Source organism: Cyprinus carpio, unplaced genomic scaffold (assembly GCF_018340385.1).
Source record: "Cyprinus carpio isolate SPL01 unplaced genomic scaffold, ASM1834038v1 S000006643, whole genome shotgun sequence".
NCBI lineage: Eukaryota > Metazoa > Chordata > Actinopteri > Cypriniformes > Cyprinidae > Cyprinus > Cyprinus carpio.
The window spans coordinates 620,243-637,086 of NW_024879270.1; the positions used below are offsets into that span (position 1 = coordinate 620,243).

General features: G+C 38.2%; 1 protein-coding gene across 1 annotated transcript in view; it reads right to left on the bottom strand.

The window, feature by feature from the left end:
- The window catches only part of si:dkey-11f4.7 (piezo-type mechanosensitive ion channel component 2), a 180,733-nt gene that overhangs the window by 56,728 nt on the left and 107,161 nt on the right, over positions 1-16,844 (bottom strand). Inside the window, 7 exon segments of the mRNA XM_042755145.1 lie at positions 3,500-3,666; positions 4,056-4,124; positions 9,406-9,514; positions 12,747-12,856; positions 13,076-13,173; positions 13,290-13,377; positions 14,486-14,487. Coding sequence (XP_042611079.1) covers positions 3,500-3,666; positions 4,056-4,124; positions 9,406-9,514; positions 12,747-12,856; positions 13,076-13,173; positions 13,290-13,377; positions 14,486-14,487 — 643 coding nt within the window.

Sequence of the window (16,844 nt, forward strand, 5' to 3'; positions counted from 1 at the left end):
TTAGCCAATAGTGTTAGATGACAGCTTGACAGTTGTAAAAATTAAGTCTAAAAAATACTCAATTTAAATTAAATATGAACCAGTCACAATAATGGTTTTAGCAATGGTTAATGATGTGTAGTTTAAGTACATAATTTATTTTGGTCAGACAGGGAATCTGCCAAATTTTAAGTGCAGAATAAGGGTAAGGATAACGATAAACTTTATTTGTCCCAGAAGGGAAATTTGTCTTGGGCAAAGTGCTACAGTGTTGTTTTGAACAGACAGCAATAATAATAATAAAATAAAATACAACAATGTATAAGTCTAATATATAAAATACATATAGTGCAAAACACAAGGTTCTAATGTTAGATGAGCATTATTTTTGGTAGAATTCAGCATTTTTATTGAGGCAGGAACAAATGAAAGCTTCAGTCTATTAGTTTTACACATTGGCTTTCTTAGTCTCTTTCCCGATGGCAGTGTCTGGTATTCGCTAAAAAGAGGATGTTTGGTGTCAGTACTGATACTTATTTCTTTTCTCATTGTTGCTTGTTCATATAGAGTCTGTATGGGCACATATTGTTTTATTTATATGATTTTCATAGCTGTTTTATGGATATGAGCCAATTTGTTTTTCAGTTGTACAGACAAGTTTCCAAACCAGAATGTAATTCCATAGCGAATAAGACTTTCAAGCGTGGCCTGGTAAAAAACACGCAAGATATTGCTACCCAACCCATACAGTCTCAGCCTTCTTAAAAAATAAAGCCTCTGTTGTAGTCGTGTCCACAGACTGTCAATGTGTGTTTTCCAACAAAGAACATTGTCCATATAAAACCCCAGGTATCTATAAGATGTCACTTGCTGTATCTCTGTGTCTTTAATGATCACAGGCTTATGTTCAGATACACTTCTTGGGTCAAGGACCATTTCTTGTGACTTATTTACATTTAACACAAGACAGTTCTTGTCACACCACTGAATGAAAGTATCTATTTCACTGTGGTAAGATGATAGGTCCATGCCTTTTTGTAAGAGACTTAAAATGACAGTGTCATCAGCATATTTCGAGATATAATTATTAGTATATGTGCTCCTGCAGTCATTTGTGTATAAAGCAAAAAGCAAAGGCGATGAAACACAACGTTGTGGAACTCATGTGCTGCTATGTCTGACTTCAGAAAGTGTCCCATTGACCCTAACCTGCTGAGTTCTGTTACTTAAAAAAAGAGTAAAACCATTTAATTAAAAAAATACTGACACCCATGCCATACAGCTTCTCTAAAAGCAGATGTGTCTGCACTGTATTAAATGCTGAACTAAAATCCACAAATAAAATACGAGCATAGGCTTTAGTGTTCCCAAGATGCTTAGAGACAAGATGAACAATGCTAAGAGCAGCATCCTCAGTACTCCTGTTCTGCCTAAAGGGCAAACTGACAGGTGTCTAATAGTGGCTCTACTTATTTTTCCAACCCTGACATTATGAATTTCTCAAAACACTTCCCGACATTTGAAAAAGCCACAGGGCGAAGGTCATTATTTGACGATGCACCAGGTTTTTTTGGAATTGGTGTTATATATGACTTTTTCCACAGAGCTGGCACAGTGTGGGTGTCAAGAATTCGCTGAAATAAGGGACACCATGCCATTGCAAGCTCTTCAGCACAGTTTTTTAACAAGAAAGCTGGTAACCCATCTGGACCAGTATCCTTGTTGGTGCGCAAGCACCTGAAAAGATGCTGCACATCACAGGGATCTACTTCTACCCAGGGGGTATCTTTGGTATCAGGCAATAACTGTAATATGCTATGACATTCCTCTAAGTCATTTTGTGCTTCAAATCTCAAATAAAACTAATTTAGCTCATTTGCAGGTTGTCTAAAGTTGTAATATGTTTCTTAATAGGGTTCATGTTAGTAACCAGTTTTTAATTGTTTCCCAAAGTTTTCTTGTGTTAGAAGTATAAAAACTGTGTTCCATAGCTTGCGTGTGCTGTTCCTTTGCTTTTTTCAAATGATATTTTAATTCTTTCTGTGCCACTAAAAGTCCTACCTTATCCCTGTTTCTAAATGCTAGCTTTTTATTATTTATGCACTCTTTGATGTCCTTTGTAATATATGGCTTGTTGTTAGGATAGACAACCACATCCTTTTTTCCAACACATTATCTACACAAAAGTTAATATAATCACTTATTGTGTCAGTGGCCTCGTCAAGCTCTAATTGGTGAAATATGGACCAATCTGTGCACAAAAAACAGCCCTTAAGTGTTTCCATAGAATCTTCTGTCTATATATTAACCGTCTTATACTCTGGTTTATATGTCTTAAAAAAAGACTTATAAGAAGGAATCAGATGTAGAACATTATGGTCCGAATTGGACAGAGGGGGCTTTGACTTAGCAACATATGCATTTTTGACACTGCCATAACATTTGTCCAAGATTTTTGTTTTCCTGGTGTCACAGCGCACATATTGTTCAAAGCCCACTAATACAGTTTCTGGCTTGCAATGATTAAAATCACCCAGAAAGAAAATAGGTGCTCCAGGTGAGCGCTGAAGCTGCTCATGTGCGCACTCAGCAATGCACACGGCAGCTTTACCTGCGTTGCCTCTAGGTGGAATGTACACTGCACATATGATGACACAACCGAACTCTCTCGGCAAATAGTGAGGTCTGAGTGACACACAGAGCAGTTCAATATCAGGGGTGCATACCTTGTTTCTTACTGTGTATTGTTTACACCATCTGTCACATATACATATACACATATACAATACATACAAACTCCTCCTCCGCTCTTTTTACCAGACTCAATAGAGCGATCTGCGCACACCAACATATATCCATCAAGTTCAATAACGAGTCCGGAATTCCCTCATGGAGCCAGCTCTCTGTAAACACCATGAATGATGTCTTTATAATTGATAATTCATAATCATTGATCCATATTGGTTGTAGACTGTAAATTTTGAAAGTGGGTATGTTCTAAATGTGAATTTTGTCATTCTTTAGGAGCACAGCAGCTTATAATATATATTAACCTTAAGACTAAAATATTCATACTAAAATCCACAAAACTTCAGATTTCATTTCAAGGGGCAGGTGTGAAGATTGTGACAAAAATTCTTTTAACGTAAAGTATCTCTGGTACTTGGCTTTGAGGTGACAAAAAATGAGCAAATTCTTGCATTGTGCCCTTCAATGATTTTTGACTAATATATACAGTGCTTATGAATGCTATTTGATAACCAAACTTAGCAAACCTAATGAAGTTAAATAAAAAGATAAGTAAATAAATATAAAGTAAGATTTTAAAGCATGGCATAGTGTGGAGACATGAGTTTCATTTTTATTACCCCTTTGTTCCTATCATACCATGTTAAGTAATATTCAGTATGTTGGGAAATAAAGGACAGAACCCTGTGCTATAATCATTATCTGAATAATCTTCCATATCATTGTAGGAAGGCAATGGAATAAAATATGATTGGCAGATTACTGACATCACCTTGTTCTGTTGTATGCTCAGTAGAGTTTTCTCAAAGCGAAGAACTTTAGAAATATCCAAGCTGTCTTTACAGAGTGACTTCAGACCAGATATTACATCCTCAGTAAGACAGATAAGAAAAACCCAGAAAAATTTCACAGTGTCAAGTGTTCGCTTAAGTATGTGCTCTACAAGAAAAGGAGAGAAAACAGTTTAAGAAAATAATACAAATATCAACAGTCAAATGCATATACGTATGTGTGTTGAAGACCAAAAGATAGATATTATAAACTTTAAAATAAAATGTTTCATTTCCAACCGCACTAATCTGCCTATAGTCAAGTAAAGTTTTATAAATTATTTGAAAACAAGCTAGGGATCATAACATGACATTTTACTGTTTTATAAAACAGTACTTGTTTCACATCTCTGAAAATTCTCAAATAAGTCAATACAGAAAGCAGCCAAAATTAATAACTAAAGGCAAGTAATTATGCCTTTATCTTAGCCTCAGTCAAGTTTACTTTTATGGTCTCTAAATAATATTGGAGGATATTACATTTGTGAACAGCTTTACCTTTTACTTCCTCTTCTTTTTGACTGAACTCCTCCTGCTGCTCTTCACCAGACTCCTCTTTCTCCATGCCTATGATATAACAATAGACACATCCTTATCATACATGTATGTGCCTTTATCGATTTTTTTGCTTGTATATGCTGAATAAAACCCATCTCAACACCCTAACTATTTGTTAAATATTAAATAAATATATTAAATATACTATAGTACCACAAATTTCAGAAAAGATCTCCATCCACACTACATGACCGAAAACACATGTTATGTGACATTCATGTGACAGCTTCATGTGTCATCTGTAGAAATGTTTTCCTGGGTTTCTTATGTACAGAACTGTATGCAGAAGTGTAATGTAACAGGGCACGTAATGCATGCGTAATTTGATTGACATATGAGCAGCGGACTTCCTCTGTGTCAGAACAGTGATCGTAGAAGAGAAAACACAGTCAGGCAGTGCTGGAAGCAACTTATGCTCATCAGTAAATCAGTGGAAAATTAATAGAAATGATGATTCTGTCTGAGTTATGCATTTAAAAATCAAAACACTAGTGTAAAGTAGCCTAAAATAAGTGAAAACTGAAAACTATTTGTATTTAATTAAAACTATTCGCACTGATTTATTGTGTTGGTTACAATTTGTTCCTATGTGCTTTTTTGTTCCTTTGTGCAGTGGCTCAGGAGATGAGTCTTTGAGTCTGTTAAAACATCAGCAAGCTGCAAAAATAAAACCAAAGTTTTTGAAGTAATTCGTAATGTAATTTTGTTAAAACGGATTTCATGCAATTGGTATCGAGAAAAATGTCATTCAGGAATCAATATTGAAGTCAATTTATTGGTATCGATAAGAAATATTTTTTTTGAATGATACCCAGTACTACTTGATATGTACATTTTGTAATGATTTGTCTTGGATGGTAACTGTTTCTAGGACCTAAAATCAAACCAGGCAGTGAAGGTTTACCAAATCTGTGAGATAGAACAGAATTGAACAGAATTCTACTAGACACCCTGAATCAACACTAATGGCAAGATGGCACCACAAAGTCTATTTTAGAAATGAGGATATGCAGATGTGAATTAGACTTAACTGTCACATGAACTGCCACATGTTTGAGCCAAACTTATAAAAACAACACACATTTTCAAAAAGTGACAAAACTACCTTGGCCCTCTTTGTTGGCAAATCAGCTTAACTAAAAGCCTAAGATGGAACATGAAACTCATTCATTGTTTTTCATCAGCGCAGATAATTAATATATTTTCTATATCACCCAAAATAAAGATGTCATAATGGTTAGAAAAGATTTGGTAAATCAGAAAGGGTTAAAAGACCCTTAATAAGTGTAAAATGACAAACGAATCACTTGTCTAACCTCGTCTATGCTTGTCTAGACTCTTTCTTTCTTTTTTTGAGACTCTGCCTGATCTACTCATTCAACATTCTCTACTGTCTTTACCAGATATCACTCCAAACTCGAACAGACCTTGTGTTAATCAGAAGAAAATCTGGGAAACACTTATCAGGAAAACCACACAATCAGGAAGTCTCCATATAACAGGACAACACAACCACAAATTCAATATGTCCTGATTCTCTCTGAACAGGTGTGTCAAGATAAATTTTCATAGCCCCAATTAATTATATTAATGATTGAAAAAGGTGGACAGTTACAAAATACATTTACTTGAGTACACCAGCAGGGAACAGTTTGTATATTAAACTGATTTTGGGTTAGCACTATGATGTGCCATTCATTTGAAGAATGCAAGCTTCAGGCACAAAGGTCTGAAGTAGTGAATTTATTTAAATGGGTACAGAGGCATTGTTGTTTTGTAGGCAAACATCAATACATTGAATTTTATACAAGCGGCTATTATTGTAATTAGTGCAAATTGATGAACAGAAGTTTGACATGAGCTCTTTTCAATTCGTTAAAGACTACTTTTGCTGCCGCATTCTGGATTAGTTGCAGAGGTTTGGTATAACTGGCTGGAAAATCTGCCAAGAGATCACTGTAATAGTCCAGAATAGACAGAACAAGAGCTTGAACATGGAGTTGAACAGCATGCTCCGATAGACAGGACCTGATCTTCCTAATGTTGTATAAAGCAAATTTGCAGGACAAAGCAGTTCTAACAGTGTGGTCCGTGAAACTCAGATGATCATCAATCACAACTCCAAGGTTCCTGGCTGTCCTGGAAGGTGTTATGGTTGATGCGCTTAGCTGGATGGAGAAATTGTGATGAAGTGATGGGTTGGTTGAAACCACAAGCAGTTCTGTCTTGGCAAGGTTGAGCTGAAGGTGATGCTTCTTCATCCAGCAAGAAATGTCTGTTAAACATGCTTAGATACGAGCAGCTATCGTCGGATCATCAGGATTGGATGAGAGGTAGAACTGAGTGTCATCAGCATGGCATTGATATGAAAAGCCATTCTGAATAACAGAACCTAGTGATGCCATGTAGTTAGAGAAGAGAAGTGGTCCAAAAACGGAGCTCTGAAGCATCCCAGTTGCTAAATGTTGCAGCTTGAACACCTCACCCCTCCAATATACCTTGAAGGACCTATCTGAAAGGTAAGACTTGAATCACTGTGTGAGTGCACTTCCTGAAATGCCCTCTGCCATGAGGGTTGATGGGACGATCTGGTAGTTAAAAGCAGCGGATAGATTCAGCAAAAAAAAAATATATATATTGAAGATTTGAAAGCCGCTCTTGCCAGTCTTAGGGCTTTAACAACCGAGAGCAGGGCAGTCTAAGTTGAATGTACACTCCCAAAGCCAGACTTGTTGCTGTCCAGGAGGTTGTTTTGTGTATGAAAGGCAGAGACTTCATCGAACACAACTTGGTCAAGTGTTTTCGCAATGAATGGAAGAAGGTAGACCAGTCTGTAGTTTTCATAAAGTGCTAGGAGTGGGTTTCTTAAGTAGTGGGGTTATCCGAGCCTGTTTTAAATGCTGAGGGAAAAACACCAGTGTGAAGGGAAGTGTTAATGATGTGAGTGAATTCAGGTACAACTGAAGGAGAAATGGCTAGAAGGAGATGAGATGGAATAGGATCAAGTGGGCAAGTAGTAGGATAATTGGAAAGTTTGGCGACTTCTGCCACAGAGATGAGAGAAGGATGTGAGTGAATGTATGTTTGCTGTTAATATTTGTTTGACAGTTTGTGGTGTGGAGAATTGTGCACTGATGGTTGTAATTTTATTAATGAAGAATGTGGCAAAGTCATCAGGTGATAAAGTTGATGAAGGAGGGGGAGGAGGAGGACAAAAAAGGGAGGAAAATGTTTTAAAGGTCATGCAAGGGTTAGACAAATTGTAAATTCTGTTGTGGCATTATGTCCTTTTTAGCAGTGGAGACATTAGCAGAGAAGAAAGAGAGGAGTGACCGATACACAATAAGGTCTGTAGGACTTTTATATTTTCGCTACACCCTTTCTGCAGCCCTTAGTTTAGAGTGACGCTCGTGGACAACATCAGATAGCCAAGAGGGCTGGCCTGGAAGAGAGGGGGCTGACTGTGTAAACAAGACATCAGAGTGTAGCACAGAGTGTCAGTAGCACTGTTAGCATCAACTGATGAGAACTGTTTAAGGGAAGGAAGTTAAGATTTAAACCATAACACATAGCCAAGAGAGCGAGAGTGAGCATAGGTTGCATTGAAAGGTGACATGTGGAGGAGTATGTGTTGTTTTAGGAACCATGTTGAGGTTAAGAATGAGGAGGAAGTGATTCAAGGTGTGCAGTGAAGTAACCAGCACATGATCAGTGGAGCAGTGGCATGTGTAAATAAGGTCCAGTTGGTTACCTGATTTGGGAGTAGCCACAGTTAACACCCGCTTGAGATCAAAAGCAGCAAGCAGAGTGTGGAAGTTTGCAGCCTGAGGTATCTAGGTGGAATTTGAAGTCTCCAAGCATAACTAGGGGAGTACCATCCTCAGGAAAGGTTGAGAGCAACACATCTAACTCCTCCAAGAAGTTACCTAACAGACCTGGGGGTCCATAAACAACTACAAAATGGATTTTAAGAGGGTGGGTGATAGTAACTGAATGTGATTCAGATGAGCTGATGAAACCCAGATTTGAAATGGATTAAACTTCCAATCATTAGGGATAAGCAGACCAGTACCTCCACCTCTTTCAGAAAGATGGGCTGTGTAAAAAAATAAAAATTACTGGAGAGGGCTGCAGGCGTAACAGTGTCCTCTGGTTTGATTCAAGTCTCTGTCAGGGACATGAGGTTGAGCCTTGAATGACTAGTAATAGATTCAATTAAATTTGCCTTGTTTACCACAGACTGGCAATTCCAGAGACCAGTAGGAAAAGTAAGTAGTGCATTAGTGGACATACTACCAATTTTCTTTTTTTACCTGTCTGATATTCTGTAATTAAATTTAACAGGACATGCTTTTCTGTTTAACACAATAAAGGGCCAAGCAAGCACACAAAACTGACAAGGCACGTGATACAGCACATCAGTGGGTCAAATGGGTGTCAAAGTTCAAGTTTTTGAAAACAATTACATTATTGTTCATGTGTAAACAACAAAAATGTGAATTTGTGAAAATGGTGACGGCATGAATTTTATAGGTATACGTGCAAGAACAGTGTTTATTTACAAAGTGACATCGCCAACTGCTGGCCTGGCATGCATAATACAGCATTTCTAATCAATTTTGAGGATCCTTGTGAATGGGATCATTTTAAGAGTGTTGTCATTTGTACACAAAACATTTCAAAGACGCAAAGGAAAAACTTTATAAATGTGATACATGCTATTATGTAAAAATCAATAGAGCTCCCTGGAAAGGAATTTAAATGCAATTCCAGGTTTAAATTCATATTTACAGATGATTTTACCCAAACTGTCTTACATTGCATTCAGTCTTACATTTAATCAGTTTATGGATTCCTAGGAAAAGAACTCATGATGGTATTCTACTGCTTGAGTTACAGGTTTTAGATAATTGTTATATCAAGTTAGGATTTGCCTCTATAATACAAATTTGTAAGTAATAATTATAATAATAAAACCAATAATTTAAAAAATACTTTAAGATCAACAGATATTACCTAAGATAAAGATACAAAGTTTCTATTGAGAAGGAATTTTTTTTGTTTGTTTGTTTTAGATATGTTTTAATATAAAAAAGAGAGAGATTTTGAGGCAAGTGAAAGTGCTGCCTCAAATAATAGTACAGAGATTTCCTGAAATGGATTGAATAAGATCAAACTATTAGACTATACAGTACAGTAAATTCACAGAGTAAACATTTAAAGATATAAAGGAACTAAAAATAACTCGTCAAGTAAAATATTCCATGCAAACATAGTTCAGAAATTGTACCCTCTTGTCTGTGCAACTGTCTTTTGACTTTGATTTGCTCTTCTTGCTCTTGACATTCATGGTCCCTCAGGGCTGCCTTGTAGCCTGCCACCCAAGCCTCATAGGCCAACTGTTGGTGATAAAGAAAATTTCCATTATCTGTATTTGCATCCACACTGGCTCACAATAGACATGTTGCCATGAGTTAACTACTGTACATATTGCATATATGCAGTTGCAGTTAAATGTTTCAACCTCATTAATGATAACTGAACACATCTGACAGAGACATTATGGATTCAGGATTAAATAAATTAAATAAATAATAATAATAATAATAACAATAATAATTTTGCTGATTTAATATGTTTAAAGCACCTGCTATGTAAAAAAGGCTTCACAGACCTAGGGGATTTTCCATCTCCTGATGTGGCAGCCACTCAGTGAAAAAGCTATTTGATTTTATTAATCCCAACCAGCCCTTTGACCCCAAAAGACTTCTGTATGAAACCCACATGTTTGACTATTATGTTCACACTATGTTCATGCCATTATGTGTAATTTTGAATAGTTTATAAGAGGTAAGTGATATTTGTTGTGTCAATGTGTGAACTCATTTCCCAGATGTTCCCAAATTTGAGAGTATGGTCCTTAGCAATTTCCACTTTGACTCATGGATTCCTTTCAGTATCCTTCACAGCACTGATTTGTGCACAGATATCGGCCTCCAGTCTCATTTCATCTATACCTGGCTTTGGATGACTTGACAGAACCACATCCGGAACCACTCAGTTTTTGCCAGGCATGTATTGTCCTCCCTCATAAATTATTGGACTCCCTCATAATCTTGCAGGAGAACCTCTCCTAAACCATGACTGCTTGCATCACCACTCACCTGCACTGGTAATTTGGGTTTAAGGAACTGCAGCACTAGTGGGAAAGAAATCAAGTCTTTTACCTTTTTAAAACCCTTACCCTGCTCTGGCCCCCATAGCCAATGTACATCAGCTTTCAGTAAGTCATTAAGAAGGTGCAGCACACTTCAAAGATTGGGTATCTACCCACAGAATTGACCATACCAAGCAGCCTTCTCAGGTCTGTTTGATTTTGCTGTAATTGCTTTGACTCTGTCTGGATGTGGAGAAATACCTTCACTGCTGATTTTGTGTCCGGAAAAAAAATAGAGCTCACTCACTCTCAATTGGCACATTTGTTGGTTAAGGTTTAGGCCTGATTTTCAGATGGTGGGTGTCCATGACCAAAGTCTCTTGTCATGTTCCTCCATAGTAAACTCGTACACTAGGATCGCATCATATATACAAAGGTGCCTTCCTTTTGCTCTGGAAAATCTCAGGTGCTCATGTAATGCTGAAAGGTGGCCTCTTGAAGCAAAATCATCCTAGCAGCGTAATGAATGTTGTGAGTGTGGCACTCTTCTCATGCAGAGGGATCTGTCAGAAGGCTTGAGAAAACAGTGCTTCCAGCTAACCTGTGAAGAATGTCATCCAATGTAGGGAGAGTGAACTTTTCTTTTTGCATGCTCTCATTTAACCTTTAAGGTCAACACAGATTCTTATTTTCCCTGATGTTTTTATCACCGGTACCATAGGGGCACCCATTCCATTGGCTCTGTAAGACTCTCACTGGTTCCTAAGTTATCCATTCGCCTCAGTTCCTCCTACACTTTTGGCATATGAGAAATTGCAATACAACAAGGGATGATGATGCTATGTGGCCGTGCATTCTCTTTTAGCTCTATCTTCACCAAAGTCCCAGCTCACCTTAAACACTCACTTCCTCTATGTACTGTATCAGTCATAGGTGTGATCTGTTATTGTTGCATTTACAACTCAATTAGGCAACCGGTGATGCTTTGAATTGAGTGGTGACTCTATCTACATAAGGACTGGCTGATTTGGACTTGAATCGGCAAAGCACAGGTAGATCTGATTAAAAAAAGTTAAAAGTAAAACTTAAACTGAGATGTGACATACCCAGAATTTGTGCTCTGCATTTAACCCATCCAAGTGTGCACACACAGAACAGTGAGTAGTTAACACACACCTGAAGCAGTGGGCAGGCATATTTGCGAAAAGAGGGTGGAAAACAAGTCCAACTCTCTAAACATTAGGTCACAACTGCTGCCCAGGAATCCTCCCACTGACCCATGTGGTACTCTCTGACCAAGACTCTGTTCTTGGTGGCACATCACAGGCTCCTTAAAGGCACCAGGAGTTTAAATTATCCAAGGCCATGCCTTATTTCCTCTTGGGACCTCTCTATGGGCCTACAGAGAGCTCTGTTTAAGCCCTTCAAGTCAGCTGAGCTTAGTACCCTCTCATTTGAAGATGGCCCTCCTGACTGCACTCACTTTCATCAAGAGAGCTGGAGACCTGCAAGCATTCTCTGTTAATGGAGTTTTATTAATGGAGCGTGCTTTGAGTTCAGTCAGGCTTACTCTCACGTTGTCTCACATTGCTTTGTCCAGTGCAGGCAACACCCAATACCCTTGAGCAAGTTTTGTCCCAATTGTTATTAGGCACGAACAGGCAAAACTTCAGTATTACTTGCATGGAGGTGATAATTTGAGTTTTATTGTCCATGTGAGTTCCCTGTGTCCAGCGAACCATGGACTCTCACTTACTCTCCAGAACTTATAGGTAGGTCATTACTCAGGGTATGCCCCTTTTCAGGCGAACTAGTGTACTTGGGATAAGTGCTCCATATGTGCTGATTCCCTGAATGCTAATCCCATATGATGCATTTCCACTATTCGGTTTCTCTGTCTGTAAATCCTGTGTCTTCCCAAGAGCAGAGCCTCGCTCTGCCTCTAGTCTCTGCCTTTATCATTCCTTCCTTCTCAGGCAGGATCCAACACAGAGACCTCCTTCTGGATGGAGTCTGGAGTTCATAGACATAGGCTAGACATAGTCTCAGAAAAATGGTTGCTAGAATCTTCAGATTTGAAATAGAAACTCATGAGACGTGACTTTTAACCCATTACTTCTCTGAATTGCTCCACGACTCATTTAGTGTATTTTTATATGAAATTAAAAAAAAATTCAGTGTGGTACAATTTTTTTCAAGGCACTTCAGTGTCTACAACTTTTAATTTTTTTGAGCATTATCAACTGATGGATAGTAAAGCCCAAAGTGTCTTCTCTCCAAAGACACCAACATTGTGTGTTTAGCACACTGAAGTCAGGAACTGTTACAATTTTAAGTTAGGTAGGACATTTTCAGCTGTGAATCCCAAAATGGGGGGTGCAGGTTAACAGGTTAAAGACAGCAACAGAGAAGAGTGCTGAGAAGAATGCAGATATGAATGTACCTTATGTGAATAGTACTATATAAGTGTATACCTGAAAAGCAGTTTTCTTCTTAGGAAAAATGTTGTCATCTGTCTTGTCCTTCACCTCCTCTTCCTCCTCCGCACTGTCAGTTTCAAACAGATCATAGCCACAGTCCCCATCTGAACAGACAAGCAGAAATACATATAAATCCAGGCAGACAAACATAAAACACACACAAGCACGTTTTGATGTTCGTTAAATATTATTTTGAAGTTTGGTGCTATTGTGCTATGGTCTAACAAATTAAATAAGCACCGGTAAGAAGACAACGTATGGTTCATACTGATGTGCATTTCAAAAACGAAATAATATTAACATATATGTTCAAAGTGGACTACCGTTTCGCTTTGGGCAATATGAGGATTCAGCATGAGTAGTAGATGATGTAACCTGTTGATAAGAAGCATTCTTCTGTTTTGACTTGATTTTGTCCATTCTGTGGGACAAAAATGAAACCAGCTTTACACTAATGTACACTATTAAAGCACATTAATCATTACTAGCATTAATAAATGACAAAAGAAGAAGCAGAAGAAGAAAATATGTCCATACTGTTTCTTCAGTATCTCCACAGATTTTTTCTCCATTTCTAATCTTGCTGCCACCTGTTTCTTCACTTTGGCTTCAAACAACTCTGCGCCTTAAAATAAAGAAATATTAGATTTAGTTAATCATCTACCACCTTTCCTGCTGTGGTCCTCCTTTCTTTTTGGCTCCATCTACACACATTTCTAGTGTAGTTCATTATTGTCCCATTTGTATTCATAGACCTCTTTTTTTTTGTTTGTTTGTTTTTTCTTCTTTGTCAGTTCTTATTTCAGTGTTGATTGTTATACTTTGGTTATTGTTTTTGGAGAGCATTTTATGAAAGTACATCTGATTATTTCTTTGCAAATCATATTTATTACCAAGGGCTAGAACAGTAACTAGAACAATTGAGGTAGTGAAATGAAGTAAGAAGGTGCTGAGGAAAAAAAATCCTAATTTAACAGAAACCGACTTCAAGGCTAAGCCCTTGATACCAATCACATTCTTAAGCCTAAGTATGAGAATGTTGTGGTTGATGGTATTGAATTCTGAACTAAGATCAAACAAAAATAGGTCAGCACAAAATATGTATGGTCACCTCAGTCTTTGCAACAATATATGCTAGGGTTCATAAAGTTCACAAAGAGCAGCGTACAGCTCCCCTGCTGCTCCAGGTGGATCAGAGCAGTATGAAGAGCTGTGGCTATGGTGTCCTTTGTAGATCTATTTGCTCTGTATGTAAAGTGGTGTGTGTCAAATATGGGTCATTGGCAGCTAATGTTTAGCGATCTCCATTTGAGGTATTCTGCTTAAATGAAAGTGTCATTCAGCCAGTCTGTGTTCTGTCATGGATCTCTACTGTATTCTTTGCGATTGTGGTTTGCTGATTGTAACGTTACTTGCGCAACCTTTTTTTGCCGTTGTTTTAAAAGAGAAACATTAATGCAATTTGCAATCATTGGAATTAATATTAGGAATGTCTCTGTTATAATATCTGAGAGTAGGTTTTTGTTACAACTGTTTTTATAACGTAGACATGGCAAGTGTATATCTAAAGTTTTTGGTGTTTATTTGGCCTCTAATCTGTACAGTAGTGAGCGTTTCTGACGTTGTGGGTGTTTTCAAACTGATGGGTGTTTCTAAATGATGCAATGAAAATGATCCCCCTTACCCTACCCCATCCCCTATACCAGTGGTTCTCAAACTTTTTAGCCAGCGACCCCTAAACTAACATCGACGAGAACTCGCGACCCACTACCACAGAATACACAAAAAATAAACAAAAAAAAATACATATAAATCAAAATCCAACCACAAAGAAATCCACTACACAACACACAACGAAGGACCAAAAAGGTAATTGCGACTTTATATCATTTATAACTGTATAACACGCACTGCAAGTTTATATTTCACAATTATGAGAAAACAAGTCAGAATAGCGAGATGTAAACTCGCAATTTTTAGAAAAAAAAAAAAATCGCAATTATCTTTTCAAATTTTTTTTTTACGTGGCGGAAACAAACTTCCATAAAATTTACTGTATTTAGGCTTACCTTTCAGTGGGATGGGTGCACTTGTTTTTTGGTGCACAAAAGCGTAATCTGTGGCCTGATGTTGGATACGGCTACTCGCAGATCATCTTCAACATCAAGACGTGATCTTTATTTATTTTTCATGTATGTAACAGCGGAAAAAGTCTGCTTGCACAAATAAGTAGAGCCAAACGGAAGCAGTACATCCATTGCCACACCGGATAACTCTCTGTATTCTTCTGCTACTGCGATCCAAAATTCAGGCAGTGTGGAACTGGAAAATAAAGTTTTTAATGTCCGATCACTGGACAGCTCCAGCAAAGCATCTTCCAGTTTTGTGGGGAGATTAGTCCTAGTTTCAGTGAATGGTTGCCGTATCCAGTCATACAGTTCTGGTTGCGTCTCTTTTGGAAAATACTTATGGAATTGTTCCAAAAGGCCGTGGAGATGACCAGTGATGTGTGTTTTCAGGTTGCCGAGACTCAGTCCATTCTCCTCCAGATGTTCATCCAGCTCAGGAAACATCTCCACATTACCTTGTTCAACTCACTCAGCCCATCTTTCCAGCTTTTCACAAATGCATCAATTTTCTCATTCATTGTCAAGATGTTTGTGTTTGGACCTTGTAATGAAAGATTAAGCATGTTAAGCCTTTCGAATATACAGGCCAAATAAGCAAGTTTTGATAACCAATCTGGATCTGTCAGGTGGTGCGCGAATTCAGATTTAGATTCTTTCAACAACGAGTGCACTTCCTCACGCAGTTCGTAAAGCCGGCCGAGTGCCTTCCCGCGAGATAACCACCGGACTTCGGTATGAAACAGCAGCGCTTTGTGCTGCGAGCCCATCTCGTTGCAAAGGGTGGCTAGCAGTCTACTGGTTACTGGACGTGATTTTATGTGATTTACAATTTTGATTGCACCTTTGAGAACACTGTTAAGCTCACTATCAAGTACTTTGCTAGCAAGAGACTCACGGTGAATTATGCAGTGCGTAAACTTAACATGAGGAGCCACTTCTAAAACCTTTGCCTTGAGTCCCTTGTTTTAACCTACCATTGCACCTGCACCATCAGTACATACGCCAACACAGTTATCCCATGAAAGTCGCATCTCTTTTAGTCTGGTGTCCAGCTTGTTGAAAATGTCACTGCCGGTACAAGTCCCCTCCAGAACTGAGCAGAAGAGCATTTCCTCGTGCATTTTTCCATCAAATGTGTATCTGATGAATGCCAGCAACTGAGAAGAATTAGACACATCGGTAGATTCGTCGACCTGTAACGCATATTTCTTTCCGTTTAACCTATTAATCAATTGACTCTTAACGTCTTTTGAAATATCATGAATACGGCGAGCTATCGTGTCATTCGACAATTGGACAGTCATAAGCTCATTTGCAATTTTCTCACCATGCATGGCCCGACACATAGCCACAGCTGCGGGCTTAATCAAGGTTTCCCCGATCGTGTGTGGCTTTTTGGACTGTGCTATCAGGTATGCCACCTCATAAGATGCCTTCAGAGCATTAGCAGTAATTTGGGTTTGTTATGCGAGTGTGCGTTTTTGAAATGTAATTCCTTCTCTTTTCTGCGAAAAAAAGTCTATAGGTTTTTCAACACAAGCAGGGTGTCTTGTCTCCAAATGTCTCTGCATTTTTCCAGGCTTCATACTTTCATGGGCAAGCACTTCTGAACAGATTACACACTGAGGATGGTCCACATCGTTGACAGTAGAGCAAGTGAATCCATACTTTATGAATTCCTCTTGATATTTCCGACGTTTCCTACATTGGTCAGAAGGGGTCTTGCTCTTGTGTTTTGTAGAGGTACACAGTTCAGATGATTCAGGCAGACTGTCCACAAATTCCTCAACATTTTTAACCTTGCGAATTACAAATTTATCCATTCTTGCAGTTGCAGTTTCCACGTGCAGTTGTGTGCAGTATTGATAACTAGTGATCAGTCGCCGCACAGTGACGTCATATCTTAGAGTCACGAAATATTATTTAATTTTTTTTTAAAACCTTCTAATCAATTCTGTCTTTA